Consider the following 24,968-nt stretch of genomic DNA (forward strand, 5'->3'; position numbering starts at 1 on the left):
TTAACAGCCAAAAGTCCTAGAAAGTGGACTGCGGAGCATTATGACTTTTTATTAAGATTTGCATAAAAGCTTTTGCTATTTTTTCTTGTTATTCAGCACGGTGTAAGTGTTTGCAGAACATCTTCTCTCACTGTGTCACTACCACAGAAATTGTATCTGAGGATTAAAAAACACATATATATTCATTAGTTTAAAAGTGTTAATGTTTCATTTTTATTGCAAGTCCATTTTAGTAGGATGTTTTAATTTTGCATCATACGCTCCCAGAAAATGTAATAAATACAGAGTGTGCATTTATTTAATTTTGTATCAGCATTTTTTATAATTGTGTTGATTTTATCTTCATCTATTGAATATCTCTAATGCTAGAAAAATGCTGGTTATTTAAAGAACATTCTAAAAGGTTACTTAAAGAATCTTGGGGGGGGGGATTTAAGGCCCAGGGTTTTTGCAAAAGGAATATTATACATCACCACATTGTATCCCATTCCAGGGCCTTCTTATGTCGCTGGGACCAATACTAAAGTACTTATTTCCTGCAAGGAACTACCCATGTTCATTCATTCTTATACTTTGATCATATTTGCAACGTCCATGTAAACATCTTACAAAATTCCCAGCAGTGCACTAAGGCAGGTGTTAGGAATCATTAGCCCTCCAGAGGTTGCTGAACCACGATTCTCATCATCAATAGTCATTAGCTGCTGGGGCTGATGGGAACTGTAGTTCATCAACATCTGGAGAACCAAAAATTTCCCACATCTGCACCAAGGGAAGGTTTTAGGGGCACACTCAGCAGAAATAATTGGAAGGTTCCCAAACACAGTAGGGCTGCTTGATTGCACTTTAAACTAAGTGAAATTAGACACCTTACAATCTAACCAAGGGAGGCCCATAAGACCACAAAGTCCAGAGGGAAGGGCCATAAGGCAATTCACTTCAGCGGCTAACATTGCCTAACTGAATGAATAATGATAACTGAAAAACTTACATTTAAATGTCCATTCCTAAAGATACTTATCTGGGAGCAACCTTTGCTAAACTTAATGGAGCTTATTTCTGAGTAGACATGCAGGGGGTGGTCCTAAAGATTCTTACTTGAGAATATATTTATGTGTCACATGGTTGCTGTTCATATAATTTATTGTTATAAAATTAAATTAATTAATTTTAAATGACACATTGGACACCCGGGGGTTTCTGTGTAAGAATGTCTAAATCTGCCCTGCACAACTATCAGTTTTAGATGCAACACCCTAACAATAGCTAAATCAAAACCACAAGAGTCAAATTATGTTCAACATACACACTCTTTCCAATACTATTTTTAAACATGTACCCAACCAATGCTAAGGCTAAGAGAGATGTGAGACCATGACTGGCCCAAGGTCACCCAGTGAGCTTCATGGCCGAGTGGGGATTTGAACCCTGGTTTCTCAGATAGGTCCTAATCCGATGCTAAGCACTACACCACTGGTTGTGTAGAATGAATGGCTAGCCTGTGGCCTTCCAGATATTGCTGGACTCCAAATCCCATCATCCCTGACCATTTACTACGCGGGTCAGGATTGCTGGGAACTGCAGTCCAGCAACAATGGAAAGACCACAGGTTTAGTCACCCCTAAATTTGTCTTTAAAGTATTCAAAATATACTAAAAACAGGCTACTGATTAGCATCTTTCTCCTCAAAACTCTCCTGCAACAGTGTTGGGCCTCTGGTCTGTTTTGAAGATAATTGTATATCTTTAATAAATATTTATGGGTTGGTGCTTTTTTGTATAAAACAGCAAATGGATACATACACTGTCCCATCTTCTCCATCCTGTACTGTAATCTTTGCTGCTCCCAGTTTGGGCAAAGTTGGGTTTATGATATTGTTGTTCCACAGAAATTTAACCTTAGTAACTGATCCAACATTAAGTTGTACATCAATTAGGTGGGTATAAGTTTCATCAGGTTGGAGTTTCCCCCTTGGAGAGAAAAAATATGATACATATACACAAAGAGGTTCTTTTTAAAAAAAACACTTATACATACATATTTCCATCTTCTCCATCTTGCACCTGAACCTTTGAAGCTCCCAATTTGGGAAAGGTTGGGTTTATGATATCATTGTTCCAAAGGAATTTAACTTTAGCTACTGCTCCAACATTGACGTCTATGTCGGTGAAGGTGGTATGTATAGTGCCAGGCTTCAACATTCCCCTTGAAAAATAAAAACAGGTAAGTGATTTCCTTCATTATTGACTGATCATGCTGTGTCATGGTGAAGGCTAATTGACACAAGAGGATGTGTTGGCCATTGGTCCAGCCACTGTGGTTTCTAGGATGTTGTGTTCACAAGTACATCATGTACTATTCAGTACCTAACACTGTAAGAGGTAACACACATAATCAGATTTGAACATCTCATTGGTATTGTCACATCTGAAGATACCAACACATAGATCTAGCTTCTTTTCCATCAGCTCCTGAGAATTTCACTTGCAATGCAGAAAGGGTAAATTCAGACAACCACTAACTGAGAAGAAGGAATGCAAGAGTTTACTGCAAGAGTGGTCTGCAGCTCTTGCCCACATGGTAAGCCTAGGGTTCGCATCCTCCGTCGACTGTTTTGAAAAATTGGGATTACTCAAGTAGGATGATGAGCAAAAGATGCAAGGATTACTACTGCAATATGTACATAAGAATATAATTCAACTTTAAACTTTCAAAAAATATGGAGAAATGTAATAAGATAACAAGTAGCCAGCAAGAATGCTGAGAACCAAAAATCATGTGACCAGCAACAATACCAAGACCCAGATGCATTTCAATACACTAGTGGTCTTGCTCAGAAATTATCGTTGTTGTTGTAATATTTATTTATTTATTTGCCACCCTTCACCTGAAGATCACAGAGCAGTTTACCACAAAACACAAAAATTACCACAATAACAAACAAAAACAATACCTCACCCACCCCAGTTTAAAAGGCCATAGACTTTGAAATGCCTCATAAATTGAAAACTGCTTTATACAATGTCAGATAGTCCATTTGAGTCAGTATATACAAATCTCAATGTTGAATGTTACTTGAGGTGAATCATTTGACTGGTCTTTATAGATATCGTGAGCTGACCTGTAAGGTATACAAGTTTGACTAGACCTGACTTTACCAGACTAAGGTAAAAACCCTAGTCTGATGAAAAATTATTGACAGGAAAGTATCTTATCCAAATATTTTTGTGTGCACATATGGTAAGTCTGAAGATCTATAGGTTGATATGTGTTGCTCTGAGGTGCATTCCAATGCCCCGCATTGATTCTAGGCAAGTTTATTTCAAGAGGAGGCAACCTACCACATCTCCACATGGTTAGAATCACCACAGCCAACTAGCACCTTTAAAGTGTGTAAATTATACAAGATGGGGAGAGGAGAAGGGGATGAGGGGAGCAGCCCCTCCCCTGCCCTGCATTTGAAGATTGGAATGGAACAGTAAACACAAAGGCTCTTTGAAAAAAAACAAAGATCCTAAAAACTATGACAGCTTTATCCATGTAGATCTCAAAAGGGCCCTCAACTCTGCATCCATGGAAGACATGACATGGGCAGCATATATAGTTGGATAAGCATAGGCTCAATTTAAGAAAGCCTACAGTCCTTCAGGTGATTTGGAGCAGATTATTATACAGTATTGCCTGGGGAGGTGCGAAACCTGCCAAAGGAGTGCTATAATCCCAGTAGATAATGTATTGTCTAGACCACGATGGAGAAGAATGAGGGCCAAATGCATGAAAGGGATACCAAAAATGTGCACTATATATATGTGGGTTTGTTTACTACTGTGTGCCAGAGTTTCTTTCCCCTCCACCATCCTTATATTGCATGATAGACAGGTGATATTTGGCTTAGATTAAAATCATTTATTGTAGAAATAATTTAAAATGTCCCTGCTATTAAATCTACTTTTCAGCACTAAAACACGTTGCTGCTGGCTAAACTAAATAAATAGCAGGCTGGAAAGTGACATTTTTGAATAGCTATAATGTACCAGGGCTTTTAGCTCAGACAGTCACAGCAAACAAAAAGCGGAAGCTTAAAATCACATTTCGGAAAATACCAGAGGGGCGTTTTCTCCCTCTTAACGCAGATGACATTTGAAAATAGAGTGACTAATGTGGAAAAGTGTGGGTAGTATGTGTTCTAAATAATTTATGAGACCAGGACAGTATTCGACAAACAAAATTCTACAGCATTGGAAACTTTGGAACTCCCTGCCTATTGACATCAATTAGGCACCGTTGTTTTATTTCTTTCAGCACCTGCTTAAAACATTTTCACTTGGATTAGCCTATCCAGACACATAAATGTTGGTGTGCTCTAATTTCTTTTTTAGTTTACTGTTGATTTTAATTGTTTTTAAAATGTTTCTAATTACTTGTCTTTAACTATTTATATAGATAATTGTAATATTTATTGTAAATTGCTTAGAAACGAGATTCAATCAAGCAGTATATACATTTTGTTAACGAAATTAAAATGCCCAGAAAAATCCATGTCAATAAATATGATATCACAAAATTAGATATCACTTTAAATTAGAACCCTGACCCATTTCTAGTTTTGTTACTAGGAATTGCTTTCTGTCTTTTCAACCATTTATATATTGCTTAGCATCATCATCTTTAAGAGCTGTGCAGTATGGTTAACATGATGCAATAAAGATAAAACGACTTAAAACTAACTGTGGAATGAGAAAGCTGACTTAAAATGCCCACTGAAATAAAATTTTAAAAGGGCCTCATTAGATTCTGGAATTTCAACCGGGAGGGGATCTTTCTGATATCAGCTGGGAGGGAACTCCACAAAACTGAGCCATGGTTCAGTTTTTGCATCCAAAATTGTTGGTGGGTTCTCAGGGCTGGCTCTATCATTAGGAGGAGTGAAGCAATGGCCTCAGGGTGGCAGATGCTGCTCTCCCCCCTTCCCCCTGTGTGTAGGGGGTAATATATTGCCTCCTCCTGGGCACCTTATAAAACGAGCTGTGAGAAAATAAAACAGGAGTCAATTAAGGAAGGGCTTTTCGTTGAGGAGGGGAAACAAAAGAGTTGTGCGAAAGTTGAAGGGAGAGACCTAACAAAGAAGGGAATGAAGCTGGCAGTGAAGAAAACAGAAAGGCAAACTCTGATAAACTCTCAAAGAGAGAAACTACCACCTACATGGCAATGGTTAACTGACATTATTGATCAGTTTCTGCTAGAAAGAGTGAGGCAAGTGCCTCAGGTGGCAGATACTGGAGGGCTGGCTGTTCCTCCTGAAACCTTGGGTCATTCTCCTCCATTGGAAGACAGAACTGGGTCTTCCACATGGCCTCTCCCAAATCCATTAAACTGGGCCGCTGCCCTTGGATACTGTGGGGGATGGCTGTCCCATTGCCAGAGCTGAGGTAAATTTCAACTGCCACACCAGTTGGCTTATGGACATGGGGAGGGTTCTTGTCATTTGCATCAGGGGCAAAATGTATTGGGCTGGCCCTATCATTGATGATCTTTTTCAAGAAATTTGAGTTGCCAACTAACCAGCAGTGGTTTGAGGCTAGGCCATGGAGGGCCATTGTCAGGGATGGGTCACTGTTGGCTGTTGCCAAGCAACCAACTGTGACAGGGAGCTGGGTCATTTATTCCGCCCTTTCCTCAGTCACCTGAAGAACTGTATTTAAGTTTTATAAAACTATACTTAAGTTTTATACTGATTATAAATAATTCCAAGCCAGGGACTGACAGGGAAATGTGCAACTTCGCCCATGACGTTAAACTGGGGGCAGAAAAGTGTAAAAGAGGGCAGGACTCCTGCAATTTTACAGCTGAGCTGAAGTGGGAATTTCAGCAGGTGTACCCTGCATGACTTCTACACAACTATTCAAAAAAGGTGCACAAGCCCTGTGCTCTTTTGGACTCACCCATTTTAAATTATTTCATTTGAGTTGCTAAAACTGCAAATGTACTGTGAAAACCACCACAACAGGGTGACTGGGCAGCAAAATGGCCGAAAAGATTTACTGTAATTCAAATTGATGTGGATTAGGAAAACAAACACCCTGATTTGATATATATGATCCCTAAAGTGTCAGTAATTAGTAAATTTTGTAACCTTTAGTGTGCAATCCGAATTCCTGGCACAAAGGTTGGAGGGCTGGTTTAGGCTTATCAGCTACTATACCTTACTGAGTTAGGATCCAGTGGATCCTTGGCTAACCCAGCTCTGTCCCTTTCTGCCCCCACAAATGTCTTCTTTCAGGGGCTTTTGCTTGCATCTGCCAGCCCACATTTTGGCAGGCATAAGAGGGCTTTTCACACTGGAAGGGTGCACCTCACACTGGTAGAGCCTGGCAGAGTAGAGCTGAGCAGAGCACACTTGAGAAGCAAACTGGGTTTTTGCTGCTCTGTTATTTGTGTTTATTTTTTCATTTGTATCTGCGTTTTTGTTAACTACCTTAGAGGCTTTATTGCAGAAAGGTGGGTCATAAATTCATTAAACAAGTAGGATAACCAAAGAGAAAAGAGCCCTTGAGGTTAATGTAGAAAACTCCAGTTGCTAGAAAATTGTTAGAAGATGAAATAGAATGTATTGTAATGGAATATAAATCTGTTGTTTAGCTTTATTTGCATTTCTGTTCACCCCATATGAAAAGAAAAATATATCAAATCATCTTGGAGTGCCTTACAAGTAGAAAAAGAGAAACAGAAAAGCAGGTGTCAAGTAGGAACACATATTTTAAAATCTAATTTTCTACCCACTGTACTTACTTGAAAATCTGATATTGCTTTGTGTTCCCTCCACTTCCGTATAGGGCAATATTTATGTATCCACGGACACTGCTTCTTCCAGACAGAGTGACTGATATTTTGTACCTCCAACCTGAACAATACAAATAGCAAGATTTTGATTTTCATCAGGCAAGTTCCTATGATTCTTGACATTTAACTCTTCTTACTTTGTCTTAATTTTGTGTGTTGATATCAGATATTTCTTTTATGTGAAGGATTCAGACCAGAGGAACTTTAGACATCATTTGCAAAACCAAATGTATTATGCAATATCCTCTTTCACTTCAAGTTGTGGAATTAATTGAATATTTGTCTAGGCAAAGAGTATGGCTCCAGGCTATAGTTCCTGGCTAGGGCAACTGCTTTGCATGCGGAAGGTCCCAGTTTCAATCCCTGGAATCTCGGCTGGGAACAGCTGGAAAAAACTCTTGACTGAATCCCTGGAGAGCTGCTGACTGTGTAGACAATACTGAGCTAGATAGACCACTGTGAATCAGAACACAGGTGCTCTGAATTATGGCACATTTGGTGTACATCTGTTTCTGATCTCTGTGCACAAAAGCTTGCTTTGTGTGTGGCTCTTGCTTGCTGAAACACTACACCTGTCTAGGCACAATTTAGCAGCATCTGAAGTGTTGTCTTGGCTTTTGGGAAAGATGCTGCCTGTTATCTAGGATCTTTTTTGCTCCACATACAAGATGGAAATCCAGACCAATAGAGCAAACTGTAATCTTTGTAGTGAACTATTGTTTCATACAGTTCTCTGAGCTGCCAACATAGGTTGAAGGTCAGCCTTCAGAGTTTACTCCAAAAGTGAACTTACGAGCAAAATCCTTGGCATCTCCAGTGTTCAGATAAAGCTTTGTAAATGAAGAGGTGAATCTGCCTTTAGATTCAATTGCATAGTGACCCATTTTAGGGCATCCACCATTTGGACATGGGAAGCAGCCATCCTAGTGAAAACAGGAAAACTCATTTTATTCATATTGCAACAATTATTTCTCTCATTTGTTGCACTGTTGGGAAGCCATACTTAATAACTCTTCAACACCTCTTTCATTGTCCTGCCCTGGACAATTGACTTCTTGTTGTGGCTCAAAGATCAACTTGGAGGCCACATGCCGGGGTACTGCCAGGTACTTTAAGGGCCCAAGACACAGACCCATGACACAAATTTGCATATGCTACTTTTTATGTACAGATTCCCTTTGGCAAATTAAGCTCTGCACTATGGAGTGTGCCAAGTTGTCCTGTAGGCGAAGTGGTGCTTTTTAAAAGGTTTTGCAAAGGCAGGACACCCAGGGCTGGTGCAAAAGTCCTCCTGGATGCCACACCTGACCCATGCCATATTCTCAAGACATTTCAGAAGCAAATTAGTACATAGAAGAGAATTAAGGCAGCCTGCTGTCCTTAAACCTATTATAAAAGTCAAAACGCAGTATCATTATAGAGCCTTTGTTAACTAAGCCTTGATTCTACAATTCACCTAATCTGCAAGCATTAATTGTGTGTGTCCCTTGAAGTTGTTCTCAGTGGTCTACATTATAAGAATGTTTGCATGGTTGATAACCCTTTAAGTTTAAGATGACAGAAGTTACATTGTACATGTCTTTCCCTTTGCCGTGGGAAAATAGCACCCTAGAGTTTATTTTAGCACTTTTACATTTGAAGAAGTTGACAGTTCCTGTTCAGAAAACAATGACAATAGTAATATGAATCTAGATTCAGGTAGGTAGCCATGAAGTGTGCATGCACACAAAAGCTTATACCCAAAACTACTACTATTTATTTCAATAGTAATATGAAGTTAATGTTAATCAGTCTTCAATTCTCACTGTGACTGCCTTGCATCATTCTGCTACTAGTCCAGTAACCTATTCCCAAGATTCCAATTATTCTTTTATGGACCATGACCTGTTGTACTGGTACAACTGCCTCAGAGTGAGTTGGTTCCCATGGCTTGGCATTACATGGTTGAGTCTCCACTTCATGTGCTTCCTCCTCCTCTCATTCATTGTGCTTAATTGGTTACTTTCTGGTTTGTGACAAACTACAACTTACAGTTGCATCCCAGCTGGCAAACTATGGTTCGCACTTGCCCTCCAAACCAGGAATGGAACTCATGATTTGCAACTAGTTTGCAGTCCCAGCATGGAGGGTAGTTGAAAACCAGTTTTCTTATTTGGATATACTGGTAATTGCAAACAATGATTTGAAGCAAATTAAATGGCATATGAGAGGGAAGAAGGAGGATGAGGAAGACCACGTGAGCACAGATCTTGTTCCCGTTCTCCTAAGGCATGGTTTGGCATTACAAATGACCAGTCTCTTTCTTCACACATAACCTAGTGTCAAGGGATCTTAGCAAACTGGAAAACTGCATTCTACTGCATGTGCATGATGAAGCAATAACATGAGGTGTTGCTCCTGAGATACACAAATAACATACCGTTTCAAATAAGTTGTATGCTGCGCAGGGGTAACCCAAAAATCCATCTGGGAAGACAATGCTATCTGAATAATACTTGTAGCTTCGCAAGTGGTTACAGGCCACAAAGTCACGGGTTCCTGTGCAAAAGAAACTGCTGTTATGTGCTATAGTTTACTTTTTGATTCTTCTTTGTATCATGTGCACAGCATTGGTGGGATACTGGGTTACTGTAGCTCATGTTTGTTTTGCTGCAAAACAGCAACAGTTAGTTGCCTCTAAGGTTTGTTCTCAGCTTGTTGCTTGTGGTTCGTTTGGGGAAGATAAACCATGAGCCTAAGTTCAGACATAATACTAAGCCCAACCATGGCTCAGGTTTCAGTAGCATGAAAACTACTGCAAAGCATCCATAGTTTTCAAAAACTGCACTAGCACACTTCTTCATTCATACTTAGCCATGGTTTGGGCTTAGCATTATGTTTAAATCTTAAATCTGAGATTTGACTTCTAGTAGTATCCCAGGTTTCATATCCTGTATGTAAATAGTCAATACCTGTTGCTAATATAATCCTTGATTCTTGATTCTGTTTTAACTTTGATAGTCAGTGTTTGTAACAAAATTGGTATTGAACAGTTCTTCAGTCTTTGACACTCATAGGAAAAGCCACTGGAAAGTATTCTAACCCTGCAATTGGTCCCTGTATCTTTCTGAGTGGCCTGTGCTTCATTAATAGTGCACAAACAGCATTGGGTACTATGACCAAAATTAATGTTGAGGCGTGAAATCTCATTCTTAACATTCAAAATTCCCCTTGAGTGATGTGTGAAATCGGAAGCATGGAAAACTGATCTGCTTCATCCCTAGCTCATTGTATCTGTTAGTAGAATCCCTTGTTCCTTTTCAATTCCATTTTGAATAGAAAAAGACATGATAGAATTTGATTATTTTCACTGCCAAAAGCAATAATCACAAATGCAGCAACATACCCAAATATCAAGGTCATTCCTCATATGCTAACACCATTGTCTAGCACTGCTGCCAAGAAACTAAGTAAGAGAGATTAATTATGTTCTGTCCTCAATCTTCAAATCATTGGAATAGTTTAAGCTGTATTTACTTCTATCATAGGCAGCTTTTCTCAACTGAATTAATTCCTGTTTGTTTCTATTCTGTATGCTAATTAGGGAAAATATTGGATGCAACAGAACTATAATTAAGTAGGTGTCTTTTTTATATCTGCCATCATATTGACAGATTTTATGCCTGTTGAATCAGTGTAATGGAACAAGTTTTTCATAAATGAATCAGACAGGAGGTTTGGGGACATATAAGGATGACAAGGTTTGGGATATTTTACTAAGGAAGATTCATTAACACTTGCTATGCTTCTATAATGCAATCTTGATTTGTGGGGTTGACAAGAAAACACACTGTTTTTTTGTGTGTCAAGATTTCTAGCCCTGGACTATATTTCATTTTCTTAAATTAACAAAGATTGAAAATTAATAGTCAATTCAAAAATCAGAAATAATCACACATGTACTTATATACATATTTGCTAATTATCAAAATAGGTACACAAAATATGTACACAAATTATCTTCCTATCTACTATATATTTTGGAAAGTTGCTTATCTCTTCAGTATGGGTTGTATCCAATGCTAGTCAGAATTGATCAACTGAGATTAATAGACATGGCTAACGTAGGTTCATTCATTTTAATAGGTCTGCTCTGAGTAAAAATCAGGCTGTGTATACATTACCATTAATTCTGGCTTCAGTGCACTCCAATACAACATGTTTCCTGCATCAAGAGTACATTGAAAAGTCTCCTTTCCTCTCCTTCTGCCCCCCCACCAAATCTACTCCAAAGGGCCCCCTTAATCCTCAGGATCAGATTTCTAGGGGGCACAGTGGGCTGAGGGTTCCACAACACAAGTCAAAGTCTGATGCATGAACATAACAGCAGTGTTGGAAACAACCCATTCATCTACACAGATTTAAGCATACTAAATTCCTATTAATTTCAGCAGAAGAGATTTGAGTATGTATTTTATTCTCTCATGGAAATCAGTGGGATTTAAAAGGCTAAATGAATCTACTGTTGTAAGTATTTTGGTGGCATAACATAAAAAACTAAAGAAGGTATTGAACTGTAACCTCGAGACAGTCTTTGGTGCCAAACCTTCTGTAGCACCAGTGCTCTGGAGCTTAGTCAGCCAATCAGATAGAGGGCACCCCTATAGGCTGCAGTGTTTATTGCTGTCAGCTGACCCTACAGCAGTGGTATCCAAACTTTTTTCGAAGAGGGCCAAATTTGATGAAATGAAGGGCGGTGAGGGCCGACCAAAGTTGTTGAGCTTCTTTTAGGATTGAAGTTGTTGAGGTTTTTTTAGGATTTTATGCCAGGAAATAAACTGCCACAGGGCAGATTAAACCGGCCAGCTGGATTAGGCCCCCAAAGCAGACTTTGGACATGCCTGCCCTACAACAGCCTAAAGTTGGTCAACTCACCATGTAAAGCAATCATAAGATCATAAAAAGAGTCCTGTAGGATTAAGCCAAAGGCAGCATCCTATTCTCATGGAGGCCAACCAGATGTCAGTGGGAAGCCTGCAAGCAGCACCTGGGTGCAATAGTGCTCTCCCCACTTGTAATTCCCAGCCACTGGTATTCCTCTGACAGTGGATGTATAGCACAGCCACCATGGCTAATAACCATTGATAGCTTTATCCTCCATGAATTCTCTTTTAAAGACATTCAAGTAGGTGACCATCACTGAATCTTGCAGTTGCAATCAAGAGGAAACAGATATTATAAAGCTCTTCCTTATAGGCTGGTCTAGCAGTCAGCAACTGATTGAAGTAACTGTGCAATCCCTTCCCCATCTCTATCTTTAATCCAGCCTTTGGACTCCAGTCTATTCATGACCACACATCCCACCTCTGTCCCTCTGTCCCTGTTTCCCTGATCTGATACATACCTTCCCAGATTCCATCAATGTCAACTATTTGTGAAATAGGATTCTTCTTACATCCCGGCATATATTCTCCTCCATTTGGATAAAAATCAAGGTGTCCTATAGCTTGACTTATACCAAACCCTGGAAAGTTCATAGCAGATAAGTATATGTTAAATCTGAAAGATCACATGCATATTATTGCACATGTTGTATACTGCAGTCAACTTACCCATGTATGGAATGGTTGGGGCTGAATCAGTATGAATAATGTCAACAAAATCAGCGTGGCTTTTATCCAGTCTGACCTCAGTTGGTGTGCCTTGAAAATAGGGTTGAGCAGGATCCAGTCCTATAAATATTTAAATGTTTGTTTCAAGAGATGAAAATTTACGAACAGAACTGTTAGATCCTAAAATTAAGAACTTGTCAAGAATGTATAACTTGCTGTTGAAATGGAACACTCAGGATGAAACGGTGAAATCTGCTATGATTAAATGGGCACAAGATGTTGGACATAACATTATGATGGCTGACTGGGAACAGTTATGGACCACAGGTATGAAGTTCACGGTGTGTAATGCCTTAAGAGAGAATATAATGAAAATGATCTACAGGTGGTACATGACACCAGTCAAGCTTGCAAAAAATTATCATTTGCCCGATAATAAATGTTGGAAATGTAAAGAGACTGAAGGTACATTCTTTCACCTTTGGTGGACATGCCCAAGGATTAAGACTTTCTGGGAGATGATCTATAATGAAATGAAAAAGGTATTTAAATATACCTTTCTGAAGAAACCAGAGGCCTTTCTCCTGGGCATGGTCGGCCAATTGGTGCCAAAGAAGGATAGAATTTTCTTTATGTATGCTACAACAGCAGCAAGAATACTTATTGCAAAGTACTGGAAAACACAAGATCTACCCACCCGGGAAGAATGGCAGATGAAGGTGATGGACTACATGGAACTGGTGGAAATGACTGGCAGAATCCGAGACCAGGGAGAAGAGTCGGTGGAGGAAGATTGGAAGAAATTTAAAGACTATCTACAGAAACATTGTAAAATTAATGAATGTTAGAAGGATGTTGGAATGAAGTTATGCGGTTTTAGCAGAAATGTTATAAAGGTTTAGGAAAAAACAGACGGTTAATTGGTGAAAGGAAGGAAAGTAAAGTTACATTAATATTAAGATAAATTGCAGGACAAAAATTAGAAAAGATGGAAAGGATTTGCTGAGATAGTTAACTGAACTAGAATACAAAAAAGGGAGGTGTGAGGAGGTCAAGGAAACAAGCAAATGAAAGATATGTTATGGGAAGATTCGCTGTGTTTTTTAATGGTTTTTATTTTTTCGTTTTCTTCTTTTTCTTTTTCTTTCTTTTTATTACTTGTTGTGATGTGTTGTTTTGTTTTTGTTTAATATGGTGTATTTATTTTTTCTTTTTGTAATCTTTAAAACTTTAATAAATACTATTTTAAAAAAAGAGATGAAAATTTACGGAATATGTTGAACCACAGTTAACTGAAGTAACAACTAACAACATATTATTGGAAATGGGAGCGGAGCTGGGAAAATTCTGATTCCCATCAGAACAACTTTGCATTCAATTATTTGCCAGGAAATCCCCTCAGACAAATTATCTGAACCTGTGCAGGATTGTAAAACACCTGTAGCTGCACTGATCCTGAAATATGCCCTATCCTTGTATCTCCAAGGCAGTGTTATATTGCTGGGCTTTCAAATGCCATTCTACAGTAGACTAGGCTACACCCAACAGCAACACATGCCAAAGTATATTCACACTTTCCCATTCATTAAACACTTCCCCCCAATATAATGAGCTACTATAATTACATAAGTACAACATGGCAGATAAGATTCAAAATCCATATTGATTGTCTTGATACCAATTTGCATTGCACCAACCTACCAGTTATTCTTCCAATTCCTGGTACTCTTCTTCCCATCTCACCACCTGCATGTGCCCCAAGGCTGTGGCCAATGAAATGAACCATGGATGGAGAGTATCCATACTTTGACTAAAAAAAGAGCAATTGTAAAGAAAACAGCATACATACTGGTAGATGTGTGTTATGGTTCATTCAGTTTGTAACTCAATCTACACGCACCTTTATCCTTACAAGCTGAATTCAGCTTGGAGTCACTCCATGTGTGAGAGAGAAAGGGGGAGGGGGGAGGGAGGGAGACTGACTTTACGGGTAGCTTAAAGGTGCTGAAGTACAGTGCAAAACTACAAAGTTGAAGAAAGACATAGCATATCTTTGGATTTCATATATTTTAAATAAGATGCCATCTAGGTTAGATCAACTTTCCTCCATATGGTGCCCTCCAGCTGTTTTTGATCACAACTCTCATCAATCTTAGCCAGTACATTGACTGGGGATGATAGGAGTTGTAGTCCAAAACAGCAGGACACCACAACATTGGTGAAGACAGCATCGGCTCTTAACTGGTACTTGTTTCTTAGCACAAATAATATATATTGAGATGGTCTGTAGCTCAATGGATATAATACCTTTTGGATTTTGACACAGGAGTTCTGAATTCTGTTCTTAGCTGTGGACTTCTGCTTGGTGGCGTTGGGAAAGTTACTATTGTTATTTTATTTCATTTCTAAACGATTTGTATGTTATCTATGTATTTATTTTATATTAAGGGTTCTATTTTTGTCTGACTGCTTTGTATATTGCTGCATTAAATTTGAATCAAGTGCATAATTAATATATGGCTTTGCAAATCTTGCCCTAGTGCTTGCAGTAGTCAAGAATGCATATTTAAAACTGAATACTAGGATTATACTTCCTTGCTAAAATTTCAATATTGGCTTAGCTACAGGTGACAACCTTTTCCTCTCCCCAACAAAACATCTTCCCAAAATAGGTAACTGAATTTTGACACTAAACTCACTCTGTCCACCAGATGATATAATAAATTGTTTCTTATATAAAAGAAAGTATTGGGGTGGGGGTTTTTGCCCAGGTTTTATCAAATGATTTAATCTTTCTTGTCATGGATGCCTTCCAGTATCTGTAGGATTCATAACTATGGCATAGTGAATGGAACTGCTCTTACCTGAAGGACATTTACAAAGTAGGCCACTTCAGCTCCCACCACACGGATATTGTTCGATGCTTGGGTGTATGGACACCTGGAACCACTACTCCAGTCTATGCAGATGCAGTTCACATCTTCCACTTGAAACATCCTCTGATGCAAACAGAGTAAAAACAAACTTGAGGGACAGCGTCCTGGCTCCACAAATCCTGAATGTTCTCTTTGTGCTAAAGCACCATTTATCCTATTATTCACAGAATTGTGCTACTGTAGCCACCTTGGCTGGCAGCTGCCTTAGGCCATTTTACCTTTGTAATGTTTCATGGTTCATTTCCTTGTGTTATCTATTTCCCCTATACTAGCAAAGTTTGGAGGCAGGTGCTACTCCTAAGTAGCCACAGTGGCACTGCACACTAGGGAGAGGTATTAACATACCTGTAGAAACCCCAAGGTTTCCAGTAATACAAAAAAGATGCAACATAAAACCCTGATTTTCAAACCCTCCGAGTCCAATGATCACTGAATGATGAGTGTTGAGGAGGTGGAAACTGGAGAAGAGAGGGGAAATGGAACGGAGTATCCTAGAAAATGGCAGGGTTGGCTGGCTGGAACCCTAAACAAGAGCACTCCACACTGCAGCATTTCTAGGCCCCACATGGCCTAACTGTTTTGCAAGTGAGTCAAGTAAGAGGAAAATCACTTCATATTTTAAGTATCAGAGCCTCATAAGCATTTGAGTATGACAGATCTGGCTTCATTTTAGGGTACTGGATGACATGATCTTTAAATCCCTCCAAGAAAATACTTTAGTTAATCCTGAGAAATGAAAATCTGAACTCACAATGAAGTGCAAGTTCATAATTCTTATGGTTGTTGTTGTCTGGATATGAATGTATTTCAGAGCTTTTTCATGAACATTACATTGTACTGTACCTTGCACATGTCTGATAGCCAGTTTTCTTCACCTTGATCTACAAATCCATGGGTAATGAAGCGAGTTATCTTGCTGGCATTAAAGTTTGAATAATCAATCGTTTCTGGATTAATTGCAGTGATTTCCTGTGAAAGGTATGAAAGAATATAAACTTTAACTGCTTCTCCCAACCCACCTAAAACTGAGTGAAAGTACCAAACACCATCCATAATGATTGAGATGTGTTTTAATTCACCCACACTGTCTGTGAATTTCTATATGTTTCACAGAGGTGTTTCTCTGAGGCCACCTCCAGATGACCTGCTTTTTGAGCACTCATCCTGATTTGTTTGCAGTGAGATTAGATGGTGTTGGCCATTTAACAGGCATTCATTAAGATCTGAATGTAGGGATGTTAGACAACATTGTTCAACACTTTCCAGTTCATTTTTCTGCCACTTTCCTTATTGCAAAAAAATCTGATACTTTGGGAGAAGTGGGTCTGCAGGGCAAGACCTCCCAGTCAACTATAATTGTGCCACCTGAATTTGCTCATATGTGATTAAATCCTACCTGAAAATAGCAAGCCTGGAAGTGCCCTTAGAGTATTATCCCCTTTTATTCTGTGTATGGGGAAATCTTGAAATTTTACATGGTTGTGGGCCTTACTTGGAAGTTATTAGGGTTCTGCTTTGTGTAGAGAAGGAAGCGAGTGTTTATTCTTGTTGGGGACCAAGGTAACTTTGCGATTGGTCGTTGTACAGTTCCAGCCCATGGTATATCATCTGAAAAGCAGCCCAGTCGGTCATAGCATACTTCTTTTCCTGTTATATGGGGAGCAAATAACCAAAGTGTGAGTGACCAAAGAATTCACAGTCTGTCCTTTTTTGATGTTCAGGCAAACTCATGTGAAATAAGACAGTTATTTAAGACTGCTTCCAGCAATTGTCTCATCTTCAGAAACACTCCAGAAACCCAAGAAAGCTTTAAAAACATTTTTTGATGCACCACAAACACCTGCAATAGGGGCAGGGGAATAGTGGCACAATATAATGCAGAAGGACTTGTACGTGTTAACGGAGCAATTGGTTTGTGAATAAAATGTTTAGATAGGTTCATCTTTCCATTTTGGTTTCTTTCTGTTTTCATTTTTTCAATCTTAAATTTCAATCTTTAAAATTAAAATTCATCAGCATAAATTTCTCCAAAAATACACACTTTTATGTAATTTGGCCAATGCAAACATTTTTGTAAAGCCGTTTTCCTTAATATACTGCACTATGATGTGTTAATTTCAATAACAAATGCCTTTTATACTTTACCCTAGTATATGCATTTTTGTACACATCACTTAGCTGAACAACTGCATTTCAAAATTTGGAGACGTGAATTTTGAAGAATGATTGTGTTACAGTTTAATAATAATAATAATAAATTTTATTTATACCCCGCCCTCCCCGGCCAATACTGGGCTCAGGGCGGCTAACATCAGGTATAAAAACAATTGATTAAAATGCAACTTAAAAACAGGATTAAAATACAACTTAAAATGCAGCCTCATTTCAATGTTGAAAAGGCCCTGGCCCTGGTTGAGGCTAATCTGAATTCCTTAGGGCCTGGAACCTTAGACTGTTGCTATTTATGGACCTTAAGGTCCTCCGCGGGGCATACCAGGAGAGGCGGTCCCATAGGTATGAGGGTCCTAGGCCGCAAATGGCTTTAAAGGTCAAAACCAGCACCTTAAACCTGACCCTGTCCTCCACCAGGAGCCAGTGCAGCTGGAAAAGCACTGGGTGAATGTAGTCCCATGGCAAGGACCCTGTGAGGAGCCTCGCCGCGGCATTCTGCACCTGCTGGAGTTTCTGGGACAACTTCAAGGGCAGTCCCGTGTAGAGCGAGTTAAAGTAGTCAAGCCTGTAGGTGACCCTTGCATGGATCACTGTGGCCAGATCAGGGCGGGAAAGATAAGGGACCAACTGTTTGATATGGCGGAGATGGAAAAATACTGTCTTTGCAGTAGCTGCAACCTGCGCCTCCATGGAGAGGGAGGCGTCGAAGGTTTCACCCAAACTCTTGACAGAAGGCACTGGCACAAGTTGAGCTCCTGCAAGAGATGGGAGTTGGCCCCCCAACCCCATGCCATTCCGACCCAGCCAGAGGACCTCTGTCTTCGAAGAGTTTAACTTCAACCGGCTCCTATGCAGCCATCCAGCCACAGCTTCCAGATATCTGGTCAGTGTGTCCAAGGCTGACTCAAGGGGGCGCACAAAGGTGTTAGAAAGCATTGGGGAAAGGATTGCGCCCTGCGGCACTCCACATACCAAGGGGTGCCGCAACAACATCTCCTTCCCTAGCACCACCCTCTGTCCCCGACCTGAGATAAAGGAACGCAGCCATTGTCGGACTATGCCCTCCCCACATCAGCAAGGTGGTGGTCCAAAAGATCGTGATCAACCATGTTGAAGGCTGCTGACAAGTCTAAAAGAATCAGCAGTCCTGACCTGCCTCAGTCCAGTTGTCTACGGAGATCATCTGTTAGGGCGACCAGAGCCGACTTGGTCCCATAACCAGGGCAAAAGTCGGAGTGGAATGGGTCCAAAGCCGATGTTTCCTCCAGAAACCTACCAAGCTGTTCAGCAACCGCTCTCTCCCAGGTATGAAAGATTCAAAATTGGGTGGTAATTGGATAGATCTAAAGGATCTAACGATGTTTTCTTTAAGAGCAGACACACCACTGCTTCCTTCAGCTCCCCTGGGAATGTCCCTGTGCCAAGGGACAAGTTGATGATCTCACCCAGGGGGACCTGCACCTTGTCTGGGCACGCTCTAATCAGCCAAGACGGGCACAGGTCGAGGAGGCAAGTGGTGGGCCTTCCAGCTCGGAGGAATCTGTTCACATCGGCAGGGAGTATCCGGTTGAAATGGTCCAATACTGGACCCAAGGACAGTCAAGGGGCCTCCAGTTCTATTACAGTATCCAAATTGGCAGGGAGGTCACGGCGGAGCAGCAGGACCTCACAGCTATGGGCCACTGGGGACGTTAAAGACCTAATTATTCTGAAAAGTTGTGCCGGGCGAGAGCTAGCGGATGCAATGGAAGCTGAGAAGTAAGACTTCTTAACAGCTTTGACAGCCGTATCATAGGCTTTCAGTTTGCATATTGTTTCAGAAAATCCAGATTAGGGAGGTTCACCTTTAAATGTGAACTAAATCAAATTTCTCTCCCGTTCCTAATAATACATAATTAGGATCTAAATCCCAACACTAACTTGCACCTTAATTTCTCTCTCACAATCTCTCTATCTGCAGTGAGGAATAATAATAATAATAATAATAATAATAATAATAATAATAATATATTATTTATACCCTGCCCATCTGGCTGGGCCTCCCCAGCCACTCTGGGCGGCTTCCATAGAAACCAAAAATACAGTAAAATATCACACGTTAAAAACTTCCCTGAACAGGGCTGCCTTAAGATGTCTTCTGAATGTCAGGTAGTTGTTTATCGCTTTGACATCTGCTGGAAGGGCGTTCCACAGGGTGGGCGCCACTACCGAAAAGGCCCTCTGCCTGGTTCCCTGTAGCTTTGCTTCTCGCAATGAGGGAACCACCAGAAGGCCCTCGGCGCTGGACCTCAGCGTCCGGGCAGAATGATGGGGGTGGAGACGCTCCTTCAGGTATACTGGACCGAGGCCGTTTAGGGCTTTAAAGGTCAGCACCAACACTTTGAATTGTGCTCGGAAACGTACTGGGAGCCAATGTAGGTCTTTCAAGACCGGTGTTATATGGTCTCGGCAGCCGCCCCCAGTCACCAGTCTAGCTGCCGCATTCTGGATTAGTTGTAGTTTCCGAGTCACCTTCAAAGGTAGCCCCACGTAGAGTGCATTGCAGTAGTCCAAGCGGGAGATAACCAGAGCATGCACCACTCTGGCGAGACAGTCCGCAGGCAGATAGGGTCTCAGCCTACGTACCAGATGGAGCTGGTAAACAGCTGCCCTGGACACAGATTTGACCTGTGCCTCCATGGACAGCTGTGAGTCCAAAATGACTCCCAGGCTGCGCACCTGGTCCTTCAGGGGCACAGTTACCCCATTCAGGACCAGGGAATCCTCCACACCTGCCCGCCTCCTGTCCCCCAAAAACAGTACTTCTGTCTTGTCAGGATTCAACCTCAATCTGTTAGCCGCCATCCATCCTCCAACCGCCTCCAGACACTCACACAGGACCTTCACCGCCTTCACTGGTTCTGATTTAAAAGAGAGGTAGAGCTGGGTATCATCCGCATACTGATGAACACCCAGCCCAAACCTCCTGATGATCTCTCCCAGCGGCTGCATGTAAATGTTGAAAAGCATGGGGGAGAGGACAGAACCCTGAGGCACCCCACAAGTGAGAGCCCAGGGGTCTGAACACTCATCCCCCACCACCACTTTCTGAACACGGCCCAGGAGGAAGGAGCGGAACCACTGTATGACAGTGCCCCCAGCTCCCAGCCCCTCAAGACGGTCCAGAAGGATGTTATGGTTGATGGTATCAAACGCCGCTGAGAGATCCAGCAGAACTAGGAAACAGCTCTCACCTTTGTCCCTAGCCTGCCGGAGATCATCAACCAGTGCGACCAAGGCAGTTTCAGTCCCATGATGAGGCCTGAATCCCGACTGGAAGGGATCCAAATGATCCGCTTCTTCCAGGCGTGCCTGGAGTTGTTCGGCAACCGCTCGCTCAATCACCTTGCCCAAGAATGGAAGATTTGAGACTGGGCGATAGTTGGCCATCGTGGCCGCATCTAAAGATGGTTTTTTAAGAAGCGGTTTAATAACCGCCTCTTTCAGCGGGTCTGGGAAGGCTCCCTCACGGAGGAAAGCATTCACTACCCCACGAAGCCCATCGCTCAGTCCTTCCCGGCTAGCTTTTATAAGCCAGGATGGGCAAGGATCCAGGAGACAGGTGGTTGGTTTCACTCGTCCAAGCAGCCTGTCCACATCCTCAGAGGTAACAGATTGGAATTGATCCCACTCAACTTGACTAGACAGAACTCTAGCACTCTCCCGCCCCGGCCCTGCTCCCACGGTGGAGTCTACTTCTTCCCGAATCTGTAAGGTCGTGTCGGCATGGATGTTAAAATCCCCTAGGATGACCAAGCTAGGTGTCTCCAGGAGAACATCCGCCATGACCTAAAGCAGCTCGGGCAGGGAATCCTTGGTGCAGCGGGGAGGTCGGTACACCAAAAGGAATCCTGTACTGCCCCTATTGCCCAACTTCCAAAACATGCACTCGGAAAACTGGGTCTTCCCAATAGGACGCCTGGTGCAAACTAATGACTTCCTAAAAATCACTGCAACCCCCCCTCCCCGCCCACATGACCTGGGTTGCTGTGCGCAAGAGAAACCTGGTGGACAAGCAGCGGCAAGGACAGGCCCATCTGCTTCATCCAACCAAATCTCTGTTACACATGCCAGGTCAAGTCCTCCATCCATGATCAAGTCATGGATGGCAGTGGTCTTATGAATCATTGACCTGGCATTGCACAGCAGCACCTTCAGGTCATTTGGGTATCCCTTGCTGATTCTAGTATCCATCCGGTCAGGACCAGACCCGGAGGCAGGAATAGTCCTCAGACAACGACTAAACCTGCCCCCTCTGTAATGACATGGTCTAGTCTTAGCGTAACTCCTCCTCCTACCCGTGATCACTGAGATCGGTTGTCCCAGTGCATCCCCCCCTGTGGAACATGCCCCAGCCATTTTGTGGGCTGGGGCCCACTCCCCGGCAGCCCTGACCCCTCCCCCTAAGAACAAAATAACACCTTAAACAAACAAACAAAACCAATAAAACAATACAAACAAAAAATGTAAAAATTACAAAAACATCAAAATAAAAATAATAATTCCCCAAGCCCAACCAAACATCCATCCCACCCCCACCCCCCACATACAAAAAATCCAAAAGAAATTTTTTAAAAACATTTAGTCTGTCTTACTACAGTATTACTTCAATTTGGCATCCTTCAGCAGACTTACTGGGATGTGTATCACACTGCTCAGCTCCCTTTCCCTGACACACTGTATCTCAGAGGCACATTGCTGCAAACCAACATTAGTTTGGGGATCATGCAATGCCACATTAAAAGTAACAATTGGATCTCACCTGCTGTTGCATCGAGCAGTAAAAGTGCCAAGCTCCAAAAGGCAAACATCTGAAATGGATTTTTAAAAGAGTAAAAAGATAGGGCCAAAGAAGGCATCAAACAGTATTAATTTTGTCAGAGTCTCAATGGCACATTGAAGACAAATATATGCACATATATATTAGAAGACTGATATCAGTGATAATTACATAAAGGAAAAGGGTTACAGTGACAATTAATAATGCAAACAACCTGGTATTGCACTTAGTCTTCAAATAATAATAATAATAATAATAATAATAATAATAATAATAATAATAATAATTTATTATTTATACCCCGCCCATCTGGCTGGGCCTCCCCAGCCACTCTGGGCGGCTTCCATAAAAACCAAAAATACAGTAAAATATCACACGTTAAAAACTTCCCTGAACAGGGCTGCCTTAAGATGTCTTCTGAATGTCAGGTAGTTGTTTATATCTTTGACATCTGCTGGAAGGGCATTCCACAGGGCGGGCGCCACTACCGAGAAGGCCCTCTGCCTGGTTCCCTGTAGCTTTGCTTCTCGCAATGAGGGAACCGCCAGAAGGCCCTCGGCGCTGGACCTCAGCGTCCGGGCAGAATGATGGGGGTGGAGACGCTCCTTCAGGTATACTGGACCGAGGCCGTTTAGTACAGACCAACAGGCCCTTTGCCTGTTTTTGCTGCTGCAGACTAGCACAGCTACCCCATGGAAATTGTTGATTTTGTTCCCACTGTTACAATAGCCTTAGCATACAGTGAAAATGCATCAGTTGCAGCGCTGACTTGATGAGATAAGATGTGACTTACCGCACCGTCTTTGGATGAATCCCTCCAGCCAAGTCTTCACTACCTACACATGGTCTTTTTATAAAGTGTCATATCCTTGGGGGCTATTATTGAAAGCAAAAAAGTGTACAAAGATAGAAACTGACGTGTATTTCTGATTAAGGTTATCATAAATACACAAAGCACGGCAAGCATATCACAGATAAAATGGGCTGAGTGACCAGGCAACATTACTGAATTACATATAAATGTAAGAGCAAAGATCCTGGTTTGCTAGGGAAAGTGATATTGTCCACTCACCTGGGGCTCTGGGGGGGGGGGTTTGCTGCACGGTGTGGCTGAAGGTGGTCCAGGGAGGCCAACAGGTGGGTTGGCCTGACCCTCTAGGCCAATTGGGGCAGGGGCATGCTGGCTGCAATATGCCCACCCCGGCATATTTAAGAGAGCAGCTTCTATTTTTGTGTGTGATTTTCTTAAAAGGGAATTAAGTTCCTTTCATTGCACTCCCATGGTCAAAATATCAAGAATGTAAGTGGCAATCAGCAGGACTGCCTATGGGAAGGAGTATTCAAGGTGTCATATATTGTGGGGGGAAATCAAGCCTTCACACTCCTGATTAAAGGCCTCATTAAAACTGTATATAAAGACAAGGCAATGGCATTGGAGAAGACCACAATCAGTCAGAATCTCTTCTCAACTGATCAATGTGATGTTCTGATTGTAAAGTGAGCTAACAGCATTTTTATAGTGATCACAAATTTATCACAACCCAGTTAATAAGAAAGCACAAGAAATTAGCTTTATAGGAAAAACACAGAAGAAGCACCATTACTGAAGTCAAAACTTCCAGCATTCCATACTTCTTCATTCTTTCATGTTCTTTCTCACTTTCATGCCAACTCTATACATTCTGCTTCCACAATGTGTAAGGAAGAAAGCAAAAAGTAACCTTTTAAAAACGTGGATTGCATGTTTTGCTGCAACTCCCTTAATAGGTGCTGAAATGTTCTACTGGAAAAAATACTTGACTGTTCTTCACAGCTTTCACTTCTGAAGCTTCTAAAACTTGGAGGGGTCAGTTTTCAGCCTGTGCTTGCAAACCATCAGTCTCACATCCTACCATAGTAATAGGGGACCTGCATTCATCTGAAAAAACCTAACACGTACAGGATTTCTGAAGTATTTAAAGAGGACTTTCCCAGTTGCTTTATTTTAGAATTAAGGAAGAAGAAAGTTTTTTTAAAAAAATAACTGAAGCTGCAATTCTCTATACACTTACCTGGGAGTAATAATAGAACTTACATCCTGAGTAGCCATGTGTTGGATTGTGCTGTAAGAATACACTTCTATTGCATGTTTATCTAGACATCAATTCTATTAAGTTCAACTGAGTAAACATGGATAAGATCAGGCAAAATTGTGATCTGATGACAGCAAATTAATATCCTGTACAGAGGCACTACACAATAAACATGTATTCTCACACCCCACTGATATGCTTGGGATAAGGTGGTACATATACCCTTCCTCTTTTTCAGGGGATTCAATTTCACTTGTGGTCTTATAGCCAGAAGCAGTATTCCTAGAATTGCATTTTATTGCAGGCTTTGGTAGCTCCAGTCACTAGATGTGTGAAGGAATAAAAGGACACCACCTGTGCACACAAATACGAAGCTGCCAAATTATATAAGAAAAGTTCCATTAAAACCAGCCGGCTGTTTTTGATTTGTATTCAGGGACTTATTCCATCTGTTGTTTAGCAAGTATGGAAGGACCTTCACCTTATTTTCTCAAAATATACCTTTGTTGTTGCTAAGATTATTGCAAATATTTTAAGA

The 24,968-nt window shown here is 41.3% G+C and overlaps 1 protein-coding gene across 3 annotated transcripts; it reads right to left on the minus strand.

Moving 5' to 3' along the window:
- Nucleotides 1–22,389, minus strand: LOC128414201 (inactive pancreatic lipase-related protein 1-like). 3 transcript variants are annotated; one of them, XM_053389089.1, is made up of 12 exons: nt 22,341–22,389; nt 16,860–17,014; nt 16,211–16,336; nt 15,296–15,430; nt 14,133–14,241; nt 12,432–12,551; nt 12,224–12,343; nt 9,260–9,378; nt 7,634–7,763; nt 6,790–6,901; nt 1,803–1,970; nt 1–156 (listed from the first exon to the last, which is right to left on the minus strand). In XM_053389089.1, exons 1-12 carry the CDS (start codon nt 22,387–22,389, stop codon nt 93–95), a joined length of 1,407 nt encoding a protein of 468 aa, XP_053245064.1. In that variant the 3' UTR covers nt 1–92. The 3 variants fall into 3 exon arrangements, 1 of the variants encoding a protein (XP_053245064.1); XR_008330607.1 differs by lacking the exons at nt 1–156; nt 6,790–6,901; nt 7,634–7,763; ... (6 more) ...; nt 16,860–17,014; nt 22,341–22,389 and adding an exon at nt 5,203–5,613 and having other exon boundaries at nt 1,866–1,970; XR_008330606.1 differs by lacking the exons at nt 1–156; nt 1,803–1,970; nt 6,790–6,901; ... (7 more) ...; nt 16,860–17,014; nt 22,341–22,389 and adding exons at nt 2,099–2,205; nt 5,203–5,613.
- Nucleotides 22,390–24,968: the final 2,579 nt, after the last annotated feature.

This window comes from Podarcis raffonei, chromosome 5 (assembly GCF_027172205.1).
Source record: "Podarcis raffonei isolate rPodRaf1 chromosome 5, rPodRaf1.pri, whole genome shotgun sequence".
NCBI lineage: Eukaryota > Metazoa > Chordata > Lepidosauria > Squamata > Lacertidae > Podarcis > Podarcis raffonei.